At 28.9% G+C, this 19,359-nt stretch overlaps 3 protein-coding genes across 4 annotated transcripts; 2 read left to right on the top strand and 1 right to left on the bottom strand.

The window, feature by feature from the left end:
* Positions 1-439: 439 nt before the first annotated feature.
* Positions 440-2,909, bottom strand: LOC100572589. Of its 2 annotated transcripts, none has more exons than XM_003242433.4 (4): positions 2,642-2,909; positions 2,314-2,575; positions 2,174-2,255; positions 440-802 (listed from the first exon to the last, which is right to left on the bottom strand). In XM_003242433.4, the coding sequence occupies exons 2-4, from the start codon at positions 2,565-2,567 to the stop codon at positions 590-592; spliced, it is 549 nt and encodes a 182-aa protein (XP_003242481.1). In that variant the 5' UTR covers positions 2,568-2,575; positions 2,642-2,909; the 3' UTR covers positions 440-589. The 2 variants fall into 2 exon arrangements, with proteins under 2 accessions (XP_003242481.1, XP_016657537.1); XM_016802048.2 differs by having other exon boundaries at positions 2,314-2,578.
* Positions 2,910-5,054: 2,145 nt separating this feature from the next.
* LOC115033019 (kelch-like protein 2) lies at positions 5,055-7,961 on the top strand. Its single transcript, XM_029485339.1, has 7 exons — positions 5,055-5,418; positions 6,732-6,886; positions 6,947-7,175; positions 7,260-7,435; positions 7,508-7,604; positions 7,718-7,855; positions 7,947-7,961. The coding sequence occupies exons 2-7, from the start codon at positions 6,777-6,779 to the stop codon at positions 7,959-7,961; spliced, it is 765 nt and encodes a 254-aa protein (XP_029341199.1). The 5' UTR covers positions 5,055-5,418; positions 6,732-6,776.
* LOC100162440 (kelch-like protein 2) lies at positions 7,947-12,181 on the top strand. Its single transcript, XM_029491734.1, has 5 exons — positions 7,947-8,068; positions 8,129-8,431; positions 8,518-8,658; positions 10,947-11,202; positions 11,302-12,181. The coding sequence occupies exons 1-5, from the start codon at positions 8,018-8,020 to the stop codon at positions 11,487-11,489; spliced, it is 939 nt and encodes a 312-aa protein (XP_029347594.1). The 5' UTR covers positions 7,947-8,017; the 3' UTR covers positions 11,490-12,181.
* Positions 12,182-19,359: the final 7,178 nt, after the last annotated feature.

A 19,359-nucleotide genomic window follows, 5' to 3' on the forward strand; every position in this document is an offset into this window, starting at 1 on the left:
TATGACAATGATTGAGGCATATTTATATGACCTTATACTTGTCTTAAAAATAATCCAAATATTAACTCATCATCATAAAATAATTATAAGTATTAAATATTTACTTTAGAAATGTAATAGCTTAGATCAAGAAGAGATCATGAATATCAAACAACAAATTACTTGTATGTAAGTACAAACTAACTACTAACTGTTAAGCAATTAATTTTAACATTATTGTATTATGTTAATTTGATTTATATCTTAATTATTGTATAATTTAAGTAATTCAAAATAGAAGTGTTTATTGTATTCCAAAATCTATCAAATTTTTTTTAATGTCATTTTTGAATTTACTCCTTATCTTAATAATTTATATAAAAAAATAGTGGTTTAATTAATAATATTTTAATAAATAATACGGTCTCCTAATTTATGCCACTTAAAAGTTAATAAAAGAAAATATTAGAAAAAAACCTTTTACGGAATAATAATTTTTAAATTATGAAACAGAGATTATAAATATAAATTGATTACCTACTAACTATTAAATAAGTTGTATAATTCTTAATCTTTTTTTAGTGTATCCCCACTGTTAGTAGGATTATCATTATGGATTGCGGCTAAAATGTCCAAGTCTTCCATTTTTTTTCCACATTTGCATTGTTTTCATAAAAATCCTTCTCAACACTATCTGAAGTTTCTTGATGGGAGCAGTTGACTGATTATATTGTTTTTCAGCGTGTTCAATGCAATTATTTCGACTATCAAAGATATTTGAACATACCTCACATCTGTGAATTCGTATTTTTTGTTGCAGTACCTAAATTAATTTAAATATTCAATATAATTAAATTTATATAAATTAAGAGATCAAATCAAAATTGTGTCTCATATAATTAATTGCATTTATAATAATAGAAAATGAGTTACATAAAATTAATATTGACAGATATTCTTTTACAATTTAGAGGATGTCAGTCCATTTTTTTCTCCCTCACCCACAAGCAACATAGCAAATTTTACGTTTACAATATCATATTAGTTTCTATAATTAGAGTGAAATTACAACATACAAAATTTGAAGGTAAGATTATCATTAAGGCATTTTATAATATTTTAACTTTAAAGAAAGTTATGAATGTTGAAGGTTGTACAAACAATTTACAATTTTAAAATACTCATAGCTTGTTTTAAAATTAAAATATAATAAAAAACCTATGAGATGCTTAGATAATAACCTTACCTTCAAAAATTATAAGAGGTAATTTCCCTCTAATTTTAGAAATTAATTTGATTATGATCATTATTTTGAACATAAAATTTGTTAAATTGCGGGTGTGTGGGGAGGAAAAAGATACATTCTTTTAAAAGTCAATAATTAATAAATAAAAAAATGTATACTCTAATATTTATTTTAGATTCTGAACGGAGCAAGGAAGCTAGTAGTTTTACAATGTCGTTTATTTATTTTATATCCTGTATACAAAATTTATACCAGAAGGAGTGCTTCGATTTCAATATATAGACCTTATTTTTTAGCAAATTGGATCAAGATAGTACTTTAGAGAGGTCATTTTTCGATTTACTCAATAGTTATTTAATGCCACGGGAAAAAATACTGACAAATTACGAAAAACTACTTTAAATGGTATTTTAATTTTTAACGATTTGTTTATCACAGTAGCAACGAATAAAAAATTATAATATTAATTCAACTAACTATAATAAATAATAAAAATTTAAAAATGCAAACTGATAAACTGTCTCTGTTCAGAATTGTTTTTCTTATACAATAATATTATATCATTGAATTCAAATTTTATACAATCCATTATACATTGACCCACTTGTAATCTGTCTACTGAAAACTGTCTGTAAACTGTCTGTAAACTTGTCTTACTGTACCTACAGCAAAGCGACACCCAGTTACCCGCTTTTTTAAAATATGATCTTATGGAACAAAATAGAATATTTATAATGAATATTTGTATTTGTAACACAGTAACATGGTCAATGATCCAAATACAATTTAGTGTAGTTAACACTAGTAACATATATAATAATTGAAAATTTTTGAGTGAAAAAGTAGTAATGAAAATGTTAACTAAATTGAAATATGTACTGCAAAAATATTAATTGGTCTTATACTAAATTAATATAGTAAAAGGTCATATTTTTTTCTTATTCTTACCAGGGTTAATGCTTTAGTCCCTGGGTGTTTAAGAATAGGTTTTTCAGGCTTCTTTTTGTTCGTATGAGAGCGCATGTGAAATCTAAAATTAAAATATTAATAAAAACTTTAAAATAATATTAAATAATGTAGGTACTTACCGATTATGCCCAAGCTCTATTGATTTGAATGTACAAGAGCCACACCTGTATATTTTCATTTTGTTAGCGCTTTCTCGTTGTGTTTGTGGTTGTGGTTGCTGTTGTTGCTGCTGCTGCTGTTGTTTTTTTTTAACAATTTTAATGGAGTTTGGACCGGAGTAACTATAGCAGCAGTAGTTACAGTAGCAGAAACTCTTGCTGGCAGACCAGTAGGTATTATACGCTGACCTTGTTCTGGTTGTTTTATTTAACATGTAGGTACCTGCTTATATAATTAAATTTTAGTTTATACCCACAGTCGCTTATATCCTAAATAATAAATACCTACTTGTACAAATTGCATTTGATGATGATTATTATGATAATATAGTGAGTGCTATATTATCGGGTAGCCCATAGACCTATTAACTAATAATTATAAAAGTTAATAGGTCTATGGGGTGGCCCGTATTATGTTGACCAAGTGAACTATAGGTATTTCTTTTTGGCAGCTGTCGGACTCATACCTACGTCATATTATTATACGATCATAATTTAGAAACGCGAACGAACGAAAAACGATAACAAAAAACGAAACTGCGATGCCATGAAAAAGACGTGCAAATGGCAACAGCCAGTGGGGCCACACCATACCGTATGAGTTTCTCTTAAACATCTAAATATCTTAACCTTGGCGTTTCCGTTAATAATTGTACTAGATCTAATGGCGGGCAATTTGAACCACGAATACAAACAAATTATTTACTGTACAGGATTTTTTTTCCATCAATTACCTATTATTTATTAATAATAATTATTTAATATTTAATGAAAAACAAAAATGCGGGCAGGAAGGTGTCAGTCTACTGTTGCAGTAGTGATATGATATTTCTTGTTATATATTTTGATGATATTATTGTGAATAAAGCCATTTATATATGACCTATTTACGTGAAACATTGTTTTATATTTTTAATCATTAGCTATAAAAGCTGTACATTTTATAAGTTTTAACTACAAAATAATTATTAAATTTTAAATTTGATAATTAATGTTTTTAAAATTCGAATTTTAAATGATCATAAAAAAATTGTGCGTATGTATTTTCAATATTTTTCAATTACTACTGTAAAAATATATCAGGAGCTTTGTATTAAATGTTTACGCTTTTTTACCCGATAGATACAATTTTGTTGACAATTATAGAAAAAAAAAAACTAAAAAAATCAAAATCTGACAATGTCCGTAAACAGTTCAAAACAAATCAAAATATTTTGAATATTTTATCGTGTATAGAAAATTAAAATATAAACATCGGTGACATTGTTATGTATCTACAGATATTCGTTTTTGAATAATTACAACAAAATAACAAAATCGCTACATTAAAAATCGAGTAAATATCCAATGTTGTAAAAATATGAACTTCAAACGATCATAAAAAAGTAATTTGATTTAATTTTAGATAGGAGGAATCTTATATTACATTTTAAAATCTCAGATTTAAAAACAAAAATTTTTTTGAATTCTTAACTCAAATTAATTTACCAATTTTCGCATTTTTTCAATATTTTGTCAAGATTTGATCCTTAAATGCTTATAAAAAAAAACTGTTACTAAGGATTTTTAATATATTTCAAATGTCATTGTAACGACATCAAAGAAGCCTTGTATTATATTATTAAGCTTTTTTACACAACAAATAACATTTTATTGACAATCATAGAAAAAGAACATAAAAAATTGAAATCTGACAATGTCATCCGTAGATAGCTCAAAACAAATCAATATATTTCGAAAACTTTATCGTGTATAGATATAACAAATAATTAAGCCAATGTATTTTTAAACTTCCATTAATGAAAATTATAAGGAACCTATCATTACATTTTCATGATTTTTTACTAAATGAAAAAGATTTTATCCAGGATAATTTAAAAAAAAATTCAGAAAAATGGAAAAAGGACTCAAGGGTTCAAGACTATAACTATCTCAAAAATAGTCAAAATATTGAGAAAATGTTTTATGGAAAATTCTAACATAATATTTGTTAGAAATTTCAATATTCTACAGTTATTAATTTTTGAGGTACACTAAAATTATTCGATTTTTTTCAAAAATTGGTTTTGTATAAAAGTCACCTTTTTTTGATTTTTTCAATGCTTTCTAAAACTACTTGAAATTTTAATTTTGATTTCCCAAAAATACCAACTAGTTTCACTTTTCTATCAGTAAAAATGCTGATCTCGAAAATTGGAGCACTTATTAATTATAAATTAACCTTCCTGCGTCTTAAATTAGCAAATGTGTCAATAAAAATTGAAATATAAATATAAATTTTGGTTAGTCAGCATTTTTTTTCTATAAATATTATAGATAAGTTGGTATTTTTTTTTTGGGACAGACCACTTTGAAGATTTTTATAATTTTCAACTATGAAAATTGAATTTTTATTATATTAACTCGTTTATAATGCAATACATTTATTTGACGACTGACGTCAATATATTAATATAAGAGTACCTAATATAAGTACGTATAGCCGTATAGCCACATAGTACGCTATTAGCTAATCACTTTTATTTTGTATGATAACATGGTTTTTCTCATAATATCTATAGATGATTTGTTTATCAGCAGCTACCTATGCCATTGTTCGAAAAAAACAGTGCACACAGACACAATAGTACCACACTACACAATGTTTTCGACTTTCATTGTTGTCACTTGTTGCTATATCAATGCGACGTGTTTGTTGTATTAAATCCACGATTATATTATAAAATTATTTTTTCGTTGTAAGAGACAACTAGTGTTATTATTATTATTGTATCGTACTTACGCTCAAATCGCGACGAAATTTTAGTTTACACGTACTTAAGCGCGAGTCGCAGCAGGAAATATTTAGAAATTATTGTACCTACCTATTTAGCGTAGGTAGGTGTTTACTAACAGAGTGCTACTATTATTCGTGCAACAACTATTATCGGCTAAAGGTTAGTAAGTTATTCGTATTTGTTGTATTTGTATCAGCTCTAATAGTTGAGGTTTGAACCATTATTTACGAATAAATGAATTATTATTATTCATTGTGTTATAGGTTAGAGACACCTCACCTACAAATCCGTGAGTTAATATTTCTTATTTTTTATTTAATGACCACATCAAGCGATCACTGCTGAAGGACCCACATGTATCACTTATATAATATTATAATCGCTTAACATAGTTTCCATATTTCTACCTACATCTACTAAAACATACTGACTAAGACTTAATTACTAAATGTTGTTAAACATTAGGTACATAAATGTTTATATATTTATTATTGTATTAAGAGCCGTGTTTGAATGCGTTATCTCCGTCTTACAAATGTACAACATAGCAAAAACGGTTTTGCACGAGAAAGAATCGAGAGAACTTGTGTTTTTCAAAATTAAATAACATTTTTTGAAATTTCCGACATCAAAAAATTAAACGATATTGCACAGCCAAAGTTCTCCTTTTTATGTGGTGAAAATGTTGGTCCTTAGTTATGACTGTAGCCTTTCTCGGTTCTTTCCCACACAGTTGTTGCTATATGCAGGCGAGAGTACGATGGCCTCTTAACATAATATTATGCATGATGTAACAACTTATATTATTATTTATCGATTTATTTATTTATTCACACACACACACACACACACAATAATTAGCACAATCAATCATTCCTACAATTATTATCATACATATACACATAGTACACACGTAAACACTAAGCATTACGCGGCTCACCAGTTTTTCCCGGCGACCCCCAAGTAAAATCACCAAGGTATAGGATAGTCAGGTAGCGTTAGGCATTTCATCCAAACCATTGTATACAGTCCAATCAAGTACAGGTAAGCTAATTATTGTTAATCAGCGATCAGTTTCCGGATAAAACAATAGGTATCATTTAATTTAAACTTAACACACCCATTACAGTAACCCACACAACACATACAGTACAGCAGAGCGTTCCCCACTAGTCTACCTGTTTTATTTGTTATTTTGAGTTAACATGTTTTATATTTTTGTGGACACTTAGATAGTATGGTTATAAAAATTGGTTTTTTTTTTTAACTTAAATATCCAATTTACATTATTACTATTTTAACTTCAACCTATGAGCGAATGGCAAGATCTTAATTTGCATGTTCAGTAACGCATAATTAAAAGTGGCTGTAAAACGCTAAAAAAACAAATGAAATAACCTATCAATGAATAATAATAATGACTTAATGGATTTTGTTGAATTGTAAATTTGAATTAATTTTTTTTTAAATTAAATATATATTTTGAATATTATTATAAGAAAAGCTGATATTGATATTAGGTTTAATTTCATAGAGGAATATTAATAAATTTCATCGATTCTTAAAATCGATATTGAAATTGATTTCATGCGCATTTTTTAGTTTCAAGTATTTCAAGTACCAGATCTAATTTATATACAATTGGCAATGGAAAATACAAAGCAAATTCCGGAACCCAGGCGATGTGAATCAGCTAAATACAAGTATAAAAAGTCATCTTATGTGGAGATATTTGAAGTACTACAATCCCTACGATGGTAAGTAGTAGTAGTGATTTAAACTGTTAGATAAATATTAGTAAACCTTTATGTTTTTAGGGATGAGATGTTTTGCGATTTTAAACTAGAAACCGATGATGGAAAAATTATATGTGGTCATAAAGTGGTTTTGGCTTCCGCAAGTACATATTTTCATGCAATGTTTAAAAATTGTGAAGAAAAAAATCAATATCTTGTTATTATGAAACAGTTAGATTCAACCGCTTTACAGTTGTTAGTAAACTTTATTTACTCCGGAGAAATCACAGTGACTGAAAATAATTTACAAGTAATAACTAATAATATAAGAAGTTTGATTTAATTATAGATAAAAAATTAGTTTAAATTGTGTACCTTATGTCTGTTTCTCAAGGTTTTATTAGAAGCTTCAAATATCTTACAGTTACAAGAAGTAAAAGAAGCATGTTCTGATTTTCTACAAACACAAATGTGTCCTAAAAATTGTATTGGTATAAATGCGTTAGCTGATTTACACAGCTGTACAAAATTGTTAAGAAGTTCAGAATTATATATTCAGCAACACTTTTCGTATGAAATATTATTTATTTTTATGATTCTACAAGACAATTTGATTTATTATTGTTAAATTTTAATACTTAGAGACGTGGTAGAAGGAGATGAATTCTTATCCTTATCATCCGAACAAATGGTTAAGTTGATCGCCTGTGATGAGTTAAAAGTTCCATCTGAAGAAAATGTAGGTGATCTAAAATGTATTATTATTTTATTTTAGAATAATGGAAGAAATATGATTTAACCTACTTCCACATATACAGTATAATACATTTATAATAATATTGATTGTTGTAGGTATATGAATCTGTAATTCGATGGGTAAAATATGATTTGGGTTCCAGAAAATGTATCTTGCCCCAATTAATGGAACATGTGCGTTTACCATTAACATCCAAAGACTACATATTAAAAAAAATAGTTAAGGAATCTCTTGTTAATAATTGTCTTAAATGTAAGTTTTTTCTATAAATACATGTTTTTGTGACTAATTAATTTATATTTTATATATTTATATTTTTTTAAGCTAAAAATTACGTAATTGAAGCTATACATTTTCATTTACTTAAGTCAAATAAGCTTATTTCATTCTTCACCATGCCAAATCACTACGGGAGAAAACCTAGACAACCTGGTGGTTCCCAAAAAGTATGAATCCGTTATAATTTATTTATATTTGCAATATATTTAACGTTTTAATTATAACAGGTTATTTTAGCTGTTGGTGGATCAAGGCATGGTCGAAATCTTGATACTACAGAATGGTATGACCCAAAAATCAACCAATGGCAGCCTGGGCCACAAACGATTGCATCACGTTTTAGTGGTGGTCTAGCTGTAGTAAAAGATAACTTTGTGATTTATTTAGGAGGTGTGAATCTTGGATCAGCTCATCAATCTGTTTATATGCTAGATTTATCTTCAGAATCACCTTATTGGAAATCATCTGTTGACATGTTAATTAAAAGACGACATTTAGGAGTTGGCGTGATAAATAACTATATATATGCTGTAAGTTATATTAAAATATTACTAATTAATTTCTTAATAATTTCTATTATAAAGTAGATACATAAAATTTATATAAAAAATTCAAGGTTGGCGGTTCTGATAATAATAGTTGTTTGAGTAGTGCAGAAGTTTTTGACTGCAGAACTCAAGAATGGAGTATGATATCGAGTATGAATACTAGAAGAAGTAGTGCTGGGATTGGAGTACTGTATAATCTTTTATTTGTGGTAAGCTAATATTTTCTTTTATGATTTAAAATTTCTAATACCTACTATTTGTCATAAATGAAATCTGGATAAATAAATTCATCCAAATAAAATCATAGTATATATACCCAAAATAAAATATTTCAGTAAATTAAATGTTTAAATTAGCATAAAAATAATGCAAGGCTGGACAAGTTAATGATTTTTTTTAACTCAGTTAATTGCAACAATAATAAAAAGTTAAAAGTTAATTTAACTAGGTTAACTCAGTTAAGTTAAAAGTTATTTTGTATATACAACGCAGGCGTAATTAATTTCTTGATTTTTTCCAACCCAAAACTAAATTAAAGACTATAGTGTTTTTACTTTATACAGTATTTTCATATAACTTAAATTCGAATGATTTACATTTTAAACTTTAAACAATTTACGGTAAATATTTTTGTACATGAAAACGAAATAGACTGAAATAGTAAAATATAAAAAAATTAAAAACAAAATAAATCAACTTAACTTACTTCTTAAAATGAAAAAATAACTCATTAATTTCACGTTAATTAAAAAAGAAATTTAGTATGTTAACAGTTAAGCTAATGAAAAGCCAAAAGTAACTAGTTAGTTGAAAAGTTAAAATAAAATTAACTTTTTAACTTAACTTAAACTTTATAACACGTTAATGCCTAGCCTTGAAATAATGTACTTACTCAAATATTTGTTTAGATACGTATGTACGATGTATCAATGTAAATCATAATGAGAAACTGTTTTTTATCATTGGCCGACTAAATAAAAGTATTAAAAGTCTATTATAAATTTAAATAGTTTATACATAATAACAAATTATCTTGTTAATGTTATTACTAGAGTTCGGATTTTAATAGCAAAATTATTTCAAAATATGCTAATATATACCTTTAATATATCAAATATATACTTATTTTTCAACAAATATATGCAAAAAAGTTGTTAATATTAATTCGCGTTCAACCACGTCACCCAATGCGTAATCCCTGGTTCTAGAGGCAAACTTAGTCCTGGTGCTTCATCTTTAAATATGTTTATTCTCCCTGGACATTTAAGAAACGCTTTTTTGATATACGAAATAATTTTGTCTACAAACGGAAAATCACTACAGATTGCTCAGCTACACAATGTAAAGCGTGAGCGAGGCAAGTTATTATTTTCGGGAAAAAATGTTTGAATCACTTTTCCGGCCTTTACCATATATGGTGCGGTGTCATTAACTAACAAAAAAACATAATTGTGGTCTACTCCTTGAGGCCAAATTAAATTCTAGATCTATCAAAGAGTTGAGCTATTGTTGTACTATTTGTTTTTACTAAATGTCGGAATCAAGTACGCCTACAATAACATTGGCTATATAGCGACCGTCTACATCCGTGGTATCATTGATTGAAAGATACCCATATTTTACGATTAAAGACCTCGGCTTGTATTTTAGTTAAAGTTTTTTCATGAATATCATCTACATAGTTTATTTGTCGGGGATATTTTTAGAAGTATTCTACTCTAAAAACTCTTTAAATTTAAAATTATTTATCTTGTAGAGTGGAATATTAGCTGATAGTAATGCTTCAACAAAATCGGAGTTAAAATCCGTTTTCTTGTTTGTATAACGGTTGAACTGTACTTTGTTCGCGTTTTTTTCTATTATATTTATCTACTGCGTGCTCATGCTTTGCAGTTTTGAAAGTATTGTGTTACTAAAAATTGTTTACTTGCAGACACTTGAACTTCACACAATTTGCGAAATAATATTTTATTATCGGAACTAAATACATGTTCCCGAAGCTCTTTCACAAAACTACTTAAACTTGACGAACATTTCGGTATTTTGTAAATATATATTTTTTAAAAACACGTGTATCAGAAAAATTGTATAGTTGAATAAACACAACATTCAATATGTGGACTGTGGCAAACTGAGTAAAAATATACTAAGTCATAAACATCCGAGCTCTAGTTATTACTAATTAATATTATTAATGTAAGAACATTTTGAAAATGATAATATAAAATTTATAAAAGTAAATTGAATTTTATTGCGTGTCAGGTTATATTCAACATATTTTTATCTTAATTTTTTAATTTCTAATAATTGTTAAACATATACAATTTTAAATTTGCTAAATTAATTATTAATAAATAATATATGTTTGTAATTAATAAGCACAATGTATCTATTAAAGGTTTCATAAATATGTATTCAATCACTTTCATTGAAAAATCAATTGATATTGAAGTGACTTTTTCCTCAAATTGTACTAATTCACTTAACTATCGTGTAGGTAGGAGGTGTTGATGGTTTGTCAAAGCGAAGATTAAACTCTGTTGAATGTTATCATCCCAGCCTTGATAAATGGACGCCAGTATCCAGAATGCGTGTACGTCGCAGTGGTTTGGGTGTTGGTGTTGTAAATGATGTAGTGTATGCAGTAGGTGGTACTGATGGATTTAAAGTTCACAAAAGTGTTGAAGCATACAGTCTAAGTACAGGAGTATGGACTTCTATTCCAGATATGCATTTGTGTCGACAATTTCCAGGTAATTACTCTTTTAAGAATTTTAGAATTCTAAATGATTTTAAGAAACATTTTTTTTTTAAATGTATCTATTTAATTTAAGATTAAATTTTCAATATAGGAGTTGCTGTATTAGATGGATTATTGTATGTCGTCGGTGGAGATGATGGAACTTCTACTTTTGATTCTGTAGAATTTTACAACCCTAGGAATAAAAGTTGGACCATGCTCACAACTTCTTGTAATTATGCAAGGACTGCAGCAGGAGTTGTAACAATTGATAGGCCACGAAATTTTAAAACTTGTTAGTATTCTTAGGCGCAACTAGGGTCAATTTTTGAGGGGGGGGGGCTAGAATTGTATAAGCTACACAGAGCCACCCTCATAACTGATAAACCGGATGGCTACTGACAATACACAAATAAATTCATATTATATTTTTACATTTAAATTAATTTAATATTCAATATTGAATCAATACTAATTTTCTATTAGCTACAGAAAATTTGTCAATAATTCTTTTTGTTTCCAAACTATTTGTTACATCTCTCTCAATATTTATTATCGATAAATTTAAAAATCTATCTTATTTCATCGTGGTTTTCTGCCAAGTTTTTAATTTCTTTATTGATGAACACGAACGTTCGCAGGTTGCCAAACTAACAGGTATATGAACGCTGCCTGTAGCAAACTACTTGTTTAATATCATCGATATAAAAATTCTTTTAAACTTTAATCATGCATTCTTTGGCAACAATCTTTCACACGGCCCCATATGGAACTGGTATAGGCATGTCCTATCCATTCTTATATTATCTATGCGTGGGCCCCGCTTGCCCTGCCCTAAGGACGACCCTGGGTTAACGCTAATTGACTGATAACAGATGATAACAGATTTAAGGTACAGAATAAAAAACCACGAAAAAAAACCCGAAATGATACCTAATATTATCAATATTTTTGCGATATATCTTTTTCCTTTATTCTATTACTGTTACTTAATAATAATAATTATAATATTTGTATTGTTATTATTAAATAATATTAAAAATAATATATTTATAATTTTAGTATAATGATTGAATTTAGATACTCTAGTAATCAGAGAATATAATATTATACAACAAATTCAACTAATATTTTTATATACAGAGTAATCGAAACTTATACTCTATTAATCATTTACTTATGCTCATTTGTATACATTTTTCTCAATAAAAATATAATAATAATTATTATATTAAACAAGTTTAATTAAATTATATATGTACCTATTTTTTTTTCCCGAAACACTCTTATGATTATTATAATATATAATATATAATAATTATTACCATCAAAACCTATAGTAGTTATGTAGATTGGAAATAAATAAATGTCTTTGTAATAAATTGGACAAAGCTGGGCACTAACTATAGTTAGTTTTAATTCATATTAATTTTGTAATTTAACTAGTTGAATTTAATGTGCAAAATAATCTAATCTGACACATTAAAAATAATAAGTAACTAGTTATTTTTGAAGTTTATTTTTAATTTATTGAATATTTAAATTTCTTATTTTGTTGTATTGTAATGATTGATATTCCAAGAAATTAAGGTTGTCTACCTATTTGATACATTTGATCAAATTATTAGTCGACAGTTGTTTAATTTAATTTTCATTCATCACCAATAATTCAAGTTAGTTACCCACCTACTTCACCTACTTAATAATTCATTTATATTATAATGTACTACATTTGAAAAAACGGTTTTTTAAATTTATATTTTAAACTAAAAAAAAACTAACTTCTAACTTCTATCTAACTAAGTTAGAAATTCGGTAAATTTCAGAAATTTATCTTTATTCTAACTTAGACCTTAGTTACTTTTTTTATTAAAGTAACTTAACTTAAACTAGCTGAAAAAAGTTGTGACTGCTCGATCATATTTATCATGTTCTCGAGAGTCATGTGACCGCCTCGAACATTTCACTGTCACCAACCACGGACTGAGACCCGAAAGCCGGAGTGCCGTGGATTTTTCTTTTAACATCTAAGAACGGGAATACATTTTAAACAGTAATAGGAAGGTGACAGACGGTAAAATAATAACACCTCAATTTGGGGATAAAATATATACATAAAATAAATATATAAATATATAAATGTATGTTTATTCGAACAAATTTAGGTTTTAAGTTGGTGCCGGAAAGCCGAAGGCATAAAACTCGGTCAAAATAAATTATGGTAATAATAATAATAATGCATTTTAATAATAATGATGCATTTTACCAAATAAAATATAAACATTACTCACCACACGGCTCTGACGGAGCGGTTTACCGGCGGGAGAACAACAATAACGTACCATAATACATAAGTATAATAATAATAATAATAATAATAATAATAATATAATAGTATAATAATCAAAAAGTACCGGCCACGGTGAGAATAATAATAATGATGTACCAAAAACGTTACCAGTAATAATAGTGTGTGTTCTGTGTCGCCCTTCAGCGCACCAGCAAAAACGCCTGCTACCCGCTCATAGTGTGGTAGCTGAGACGGGAAAAAAGGTAGTGGTGGCTTTTGCTGGTGTCGGCCAGCACTTTTCGATCTCGGGTGACACGGAGAAAATGACAGGTGAGGGAGGGGGTCACATACGTAAAGCTGACATGAGTGGCCGGTACTCTGAGCCGTGGGTACTAGGAGGGGAGCGTGTGTGCGACTACCTGTACGGTGGTGCGGTATTGGATCGGCAGAGACTGAGGCGCGCGGGACAGTATGCCTTATCTCGTCGCAAGTCGCGCTCATACGGTACCTGCTAGTACAATTATAATAATGTGGTTTGCGTTGGACGTCACAGAAACCCCCCCCCCCCCCCCATGAAAGTTCACTACATCGGGGAGAGCTTTCATGGATGATGATGTTTGAACGCAAAATGACACGAAAATTTCCGATAGAAATTACAAAAACCGATAAATGACTGTAGCTTTTTTTATTCCGAGGCTGGGGAAACTCATGGATGGCTTGAAGCTTTGACGGATCCATAGACATCCCAAGTGGAGTCACAATGTGTCCGAGGAACTTGATCTTTTGTCGGAGAAACTCACACTTGGACAATTTCAATGTCATTCCTGACATGGATATTCTCTTAAACAAAGTGGCGAGGCGTAAAAGATGATCGTCAAACGAGGTGGATGAGATTAAAACGTCGTCGACGTATATGTGCAGAACGTCTAGGTTGTTGTCTGTCCCATTGATTTTAAAGTTTAATACAACCTCTAATGCTTTGCCAAATGCTGTATTCGAAATGTTTAGACCGAAAGGTACGACGCAGAACTGATAGGTCTACCCTTCAAAAACAAATGCTGTGAATTTACGTACTGTGGGATGTAACGGCACTTGCCAATATCCGGCACTAAAATCCAGACTGGAGAAAATTGTTTTCCCCCCGAACCGAGCTAAAAGTTCGTCAAGTGGAGGGGACGTATCGCGCATCGGTAAAATTAACCGATTCACGCGTCGGGCATCGAGACATAACCGAACAAATACAATTTTATTGATATTTATAGAAAAAAAACTAAAAAACTTAAATTTGAAATTATCTGTCAATTTTTGACAACGAGCTTTTGTGGTGTATAGTAAATGAAAATATAAACATTCAGTCAAATTTTCATAATATGTTATTCGTTTCTAAATTGCAACAAAATAAGAAAATCGCTACATAAAAATATGAACTTCAAACACTCATGGAAATTTAATTTAACTTTTTTGAAGGACATTTTTTTTTGATTTTGTCTACAACAAACTTATGAGGAATCTTGTATTACATTTTCAAATCTTAAATTTAAAAAGAAAAATTTTCATGAATTTCTAATTAATAATAATTTACACAAATTTGCTTGATTTTTACGTATTGTGCAAAGATTTAATTTTTATATGTTTATAAAAAAATTGCAACTGATGTATTTTTAATATTTTTCAACTGTCATTATAATAATAAATTAGAAGCCTTGTATTAAATTATCAAGCTTTTTTATAAAGTAAATAAAACTTAATTGACATTTATAGATATAAAAACTATATAAAAATTTAAATTTGATAATATCCGTAAACAGCTAATTGAAACAAATCAATATTTTTTTTAAATATCGTGTATAGAAAATTCTAATATAAACAACCAGTGAAAATGTCATGTATCTGCGGTTATTCTTTTTAGAGTTAGACCAAAAACCAAAAACTAATTTTGTCGAAAACCGAATTTGCGTAAAAGTTCTCGTTTTGCCTTAATTTTTTGTTTGTTTTCCCTGGCGCTTTTGAAAACTAATAAGATTTTATATTTTTACCTACCTACTCAATACATCAACTAGATACACTTTCCCATCGAACAAGATACTGAAGTGGAAAATCATACCACTTCTAATGTACACATACATAAAAAATAAAAATAAAAAAACACACATCATTGTAAAATCAATACATTCACCGTTCAGCTCAGTTTCTAAAATAAATTGGATTAATTCAATTGTATTGTAGTCATGAGTATATATGTGCATTTTACATACATTTAATATTATATAGAAAATGAATAATTCAAGACTTTTAAGTTTAAAAATAATTAAGACGCATAGGCACACATTTTTGTTCAATAAGCATATTTTAAAGTTCAAATGTTGACAAAATCCATTCAAATCTCGAAAATTTAAAAAAAGTGAAAGTTAAAATTTTTTACATTCAGTTCAATTTGGCTCATTACAGTTATAGTTATAATACGAATATACATAATATAACATATAGTTTGAGTAAAAATGAACTAAAATAAACTGTATTCAGTCTGACGTCTGACCTTTCTGTTTGACTTATGTCCGTATGAATATTCAACGTGTTAATGTGTCACATGTTAAACTTCGTCTTATGGTAACACTACGCATTTGTTACTATGCATACGGACATGAGTGCCATATACGATTACGTCGACATTTGTTACCCGAATTAATTCTATTAGCTACCTATTTAAACGGCGTACCTATATATATGTTATATTATATTTTACATTATTTATGTTTAAATATAAACAGAAAATTATTTCGTCACATGAAGTAGGTACTTATATATTAAATATTTTTATATTCAATACAAATATAGTTTAATTATTTTTTTTTTTGATAAAACATCACGGTAAGGTAAATAATATCGTAATGATCTTTTTAAAAGCGTTCTTGAATTATTAGAACCAGACAATAATAATTGTTATAGTTCTACAATCACGGACTGCGAACAATTTACAATTTTAAAATACTCTCCTAACTCGTTTTAGTATTAGAATATAATAAAAAGCTTATTTACTGCCTGGATAATAATGTTACATTTAAATGTTATAAGAAGCAAATTCACTCTTATTTTTAAACTAACGGAGCTAAATCTGACGAGAGTAAAATTTACCATGTTACGCACCTGTAAGATGGTGATACAACAAATATATTTTGTGTAGCGTCCTCTTGGGGCCCGTATTACAATCGTTAAACTAAGATTAAACCACCGAATTAGGCCGGTAAAATCAGTGGGTCAAACCTTAGGCTTAAACTATGATTGTAAAACAGGCCTTTAGTCCGACTTGCTGTCGCCGTTTTTCGAGTCTACCGCTCGAACCGACATCGTGACTCCGAATTATCGCCGTCACGGTTCGCGCAGACGATTGGCGAGATTAATAAATTTACGTTTGTTATATTCTTAATATTATAGAATTGTATTATATATAAAATTCATTTAAATTTGGATCAAATGAATTCTTTCCCGTGAGTCGCAATAATCAATGACTATCATTATTAAGACATAGGCTTTACCATATTATGTCCATATGGCATATTACAAGTTCTTTACCACGCGCCGTAACGCTAGTTGATAAAATTCTTTTGTCTCGCCGAGATCCCCGGCGGTCCTGCTGTAGAAATAACAATGATCTGCTATAATTATTTTACATTATAATGCACGAGCGTGTGTTGTGAATATACATTACAGCGCGGAGAATAATTAATACGAGCGTACAGTGTATGTGTGTGTGTGTAAACTTGCGCTATAGTACGACGAGGCATACGTAAATAAATACGTACGAGAATAAATATATATAATAAGTGAATAAATATTTAATTTAAAGAAATGAATAAGAATAAATGTTAATAATGTTAATGAATATAAGTTATTTATGAATACGGAATCAGATAGTTCAGATATTGAAGGTAATTCTGCAGAGGGTTCAGTAGAACAAGTAGTAAATAAAAAATTAATAAATAAGAATAAAAATAAATCGGTAGTAGTAAAAAGTTTAATAAAAGAAGAATTTGTAGAAAATACTGGGAAAATAGACAGTAGCACAGCCACTGTTAGGAAGTAATTTTAAGGACATTTAGTCATACAGAAGGGTTAGGTAAAATTCTAACTCCACAAAAAAGTGAAGGAAATAAATTACCGGGTAGATCAGGTTATAGATCGGATCCAGGGGTGGTACATATTCAATTAGAACAGGTAGTGAAAAACCGAGTAGCAAAAATGGATCTTGATAAAGCGATATCTATGATACCAGTTTGCACAGGCAAAAAAGATGTAGCCGAATTTATAAACATTAATTAAAGATATCTCGGAGACGGAAAAGCCGATATTATTAAAAATAATACATTCAAAGTTAACAGGAAACGCTTTAGAAGTAACAAAACATCGTAATTTAGAATCATGGGTGGCAATAAAATCGATATTAGAGGGATCATTCGAAGCAAAAGTTTCGGAAAGAGCTCTATCTATGGCATTAAATACGGCACGCATGGCCGAGGGAGAAAGTGTAGCGAAATTTGCAGCTAGGATCGAAGAACTATATTACAAATTATGTGCAGCTAGCACTGTAGGTTTACAAAAAGCAGAGGCACAAATAGTTAAAAACCAAACTAAAAAGCAGGCTATGATTATATTTATGACAGGATTACCACATCACTTATATACAGTACTAAAAAGTAGGAATCCGGAAACATTGGAACTATGTTTTAAAATAGGTATGGATGAAGAGTTAGAATACAACTCGAAATTAGAAATTGAAAAATTGCAGGGAAATGTACAAAAACAAAATTAAAAACAAATAGGCGGTAATAACGAGGAAAAACATGTCTATAATAATAAAAATCCTAACCTAACCTAACCTAACCTATGGTATTAAATACGGCACGTATGGCCGAGGGGGGAAGTGTAGCGAAATGTGCAGCTAGGATCATACAAATTATGCGCGGCTAGCACTATAGGCTTAAATAAAGTAATGACGAAATAATTTATAAGACAACTAGTATATTATAACATGCGAAGTCCATTGTAATAGCGTAGTATAAAACAATAAAGCTATAAAAATGTCGTCACACGTCTCTCCTCGGGAAAGTCAACACTCATACGGAAGGTTACGAGTCGACCAGAATACCAAGTACGAGACCCGAACTCTGTCTCATGACCGATTTTGACCAATACTACGACTACCCACTCCAAAGGAATCGATCATAATACAAGAGCTCGTCAGACGGTTATACAGTATGGGTTGAGCAAACGATTATACGGTTAGGGACAGACAAAACACTCAGAGACAGGTCGTAACAGGCACGTACACAGAATAAAATTTCGGGGGGGGGGGGGGGTTTACAAAATATAGCAATACAAATTGTACAGCAACATAATAAAACAATGTCTTCCTACTTACTCATTATTTTTAATTTTTTAATTATTATGCTACATTTTCAAACTTTATTATGTATGTCATTTGTTCAATTTTCAGAAGTAAGTATATTTAGGAAATAGGAATATTAGGAATAATAATAGTAATAAAAATAAATAAAACTTTAAATAATATGTATTATGAACAGAACAGAAATGTATTTGATTATTATATGCACATACAATTACTTAGGTATATTAACATTTTAAGTATAGATAGAAGAAAAAAATCAAACAATTTACATATTTTATATAAAAAAAAATACAAACTAAAGTATAAAATCCCATTTTCGTGGTAACATTGCAAATCTATCGATAATTTCTTCCACATTTAAATCAACATTTCGGTATATGTTTAGTAAAGCCAATCCAGTATGTCTCGTTTCTCCCATATTATTTCGTAAGTATGTTTTAAGTCTCCGTAGAGTTGAGAATGACCATTCAGCAGTA

Source organism: Acyrthosiphon pisum, chromosome X (assembly GCF_005508785.2).
Source record: "Acyrthosiphon pisum isolate AL4f chromosome X, pea_aphid_22Mar2018_4r6ur, whole genome shotgun sequence".
NCBI classification, from domain to species: domain Eukaryota; kingdom Metazoa; phylum Arthropoda; class Insecta; order Hemiptera; family Aphididae; genus Acyrthosiphon; species Acyrthosiphon pisum.

What these genes read in the sequence shown, in the direction of transcription:
- LOC100572589 (XM_003242433.4), bottom strand. Translation starts at nt 2,567, where the DNA reads ATGTTAAATAAAACAACCAGAACAAGGTCAGCGTATAATACCTACTGG. An exon ending in ATAGAGCTTGGGCATAATCG is followed by an intron (nt 2,256 to 2,313) that starts GTAAGTACCTAC and finishes TTTTAATTTTAG; the next exon opens with ATTTCACATGCGCTCTCATA. An exon ending in GGACTAAAGCATTAACCCTG is followed by an intron (nt 803 to 2,173) that starts GTAAGAATAAGA and finishes AAATTAATTTAG; the next exon opens with GTACTGCAACAAAAAATACG.
- LOC115033019 (XM_029485339.1), top strand. Translation starts at nt 6,777, where the DNA reads ATGGAAAATACAAAGCAAATTCCGGAACCCAGGCGATGTGAATCAGCT. An exon ending in TGACTGAAAATAATTTACAA is followed by an intron (nt 7,176 to 7,259) that starts GTAATAACTAAT and finishes CTGTTTCTCAAG; the next exon opens with GTTTTATTAGAAGCTTCAAA. An exon ending in AAGTTCCATCTGAAGAAAAT is followed by an intron (nt 7,605 to 7,717) that starts GTAGGTGATCTA and finishes TGATTGTTGTAG; the next exon opens with GTATATGAATCTGTAATTCG.
- LOC100162440 (XM_029491734.1), top strand. Translation starts at nt 8,018, where the DNA reads ATGCCAAATCACTACGGGAGAAAACCTAGACAACCTGGTGGTTCCCAA. An exon ending in AACCTGGTGGTTCCCAAAAA is followed by an intron (nt 8,069 to 8,128) that starts GTATGAATCCGT and finishes TAATTATAACAG; the next exon opens with GTTATTTTAGCTGTTGGTGG. An exon ending in TAAATAACTATATATATGCT is followed by an intron (nt 8,432 to 8,517) that starts GTAAGTTATATT and finishes AAAAAATTCAAG; the next exon opens with GTTGGCGGTTCTGATAATAA.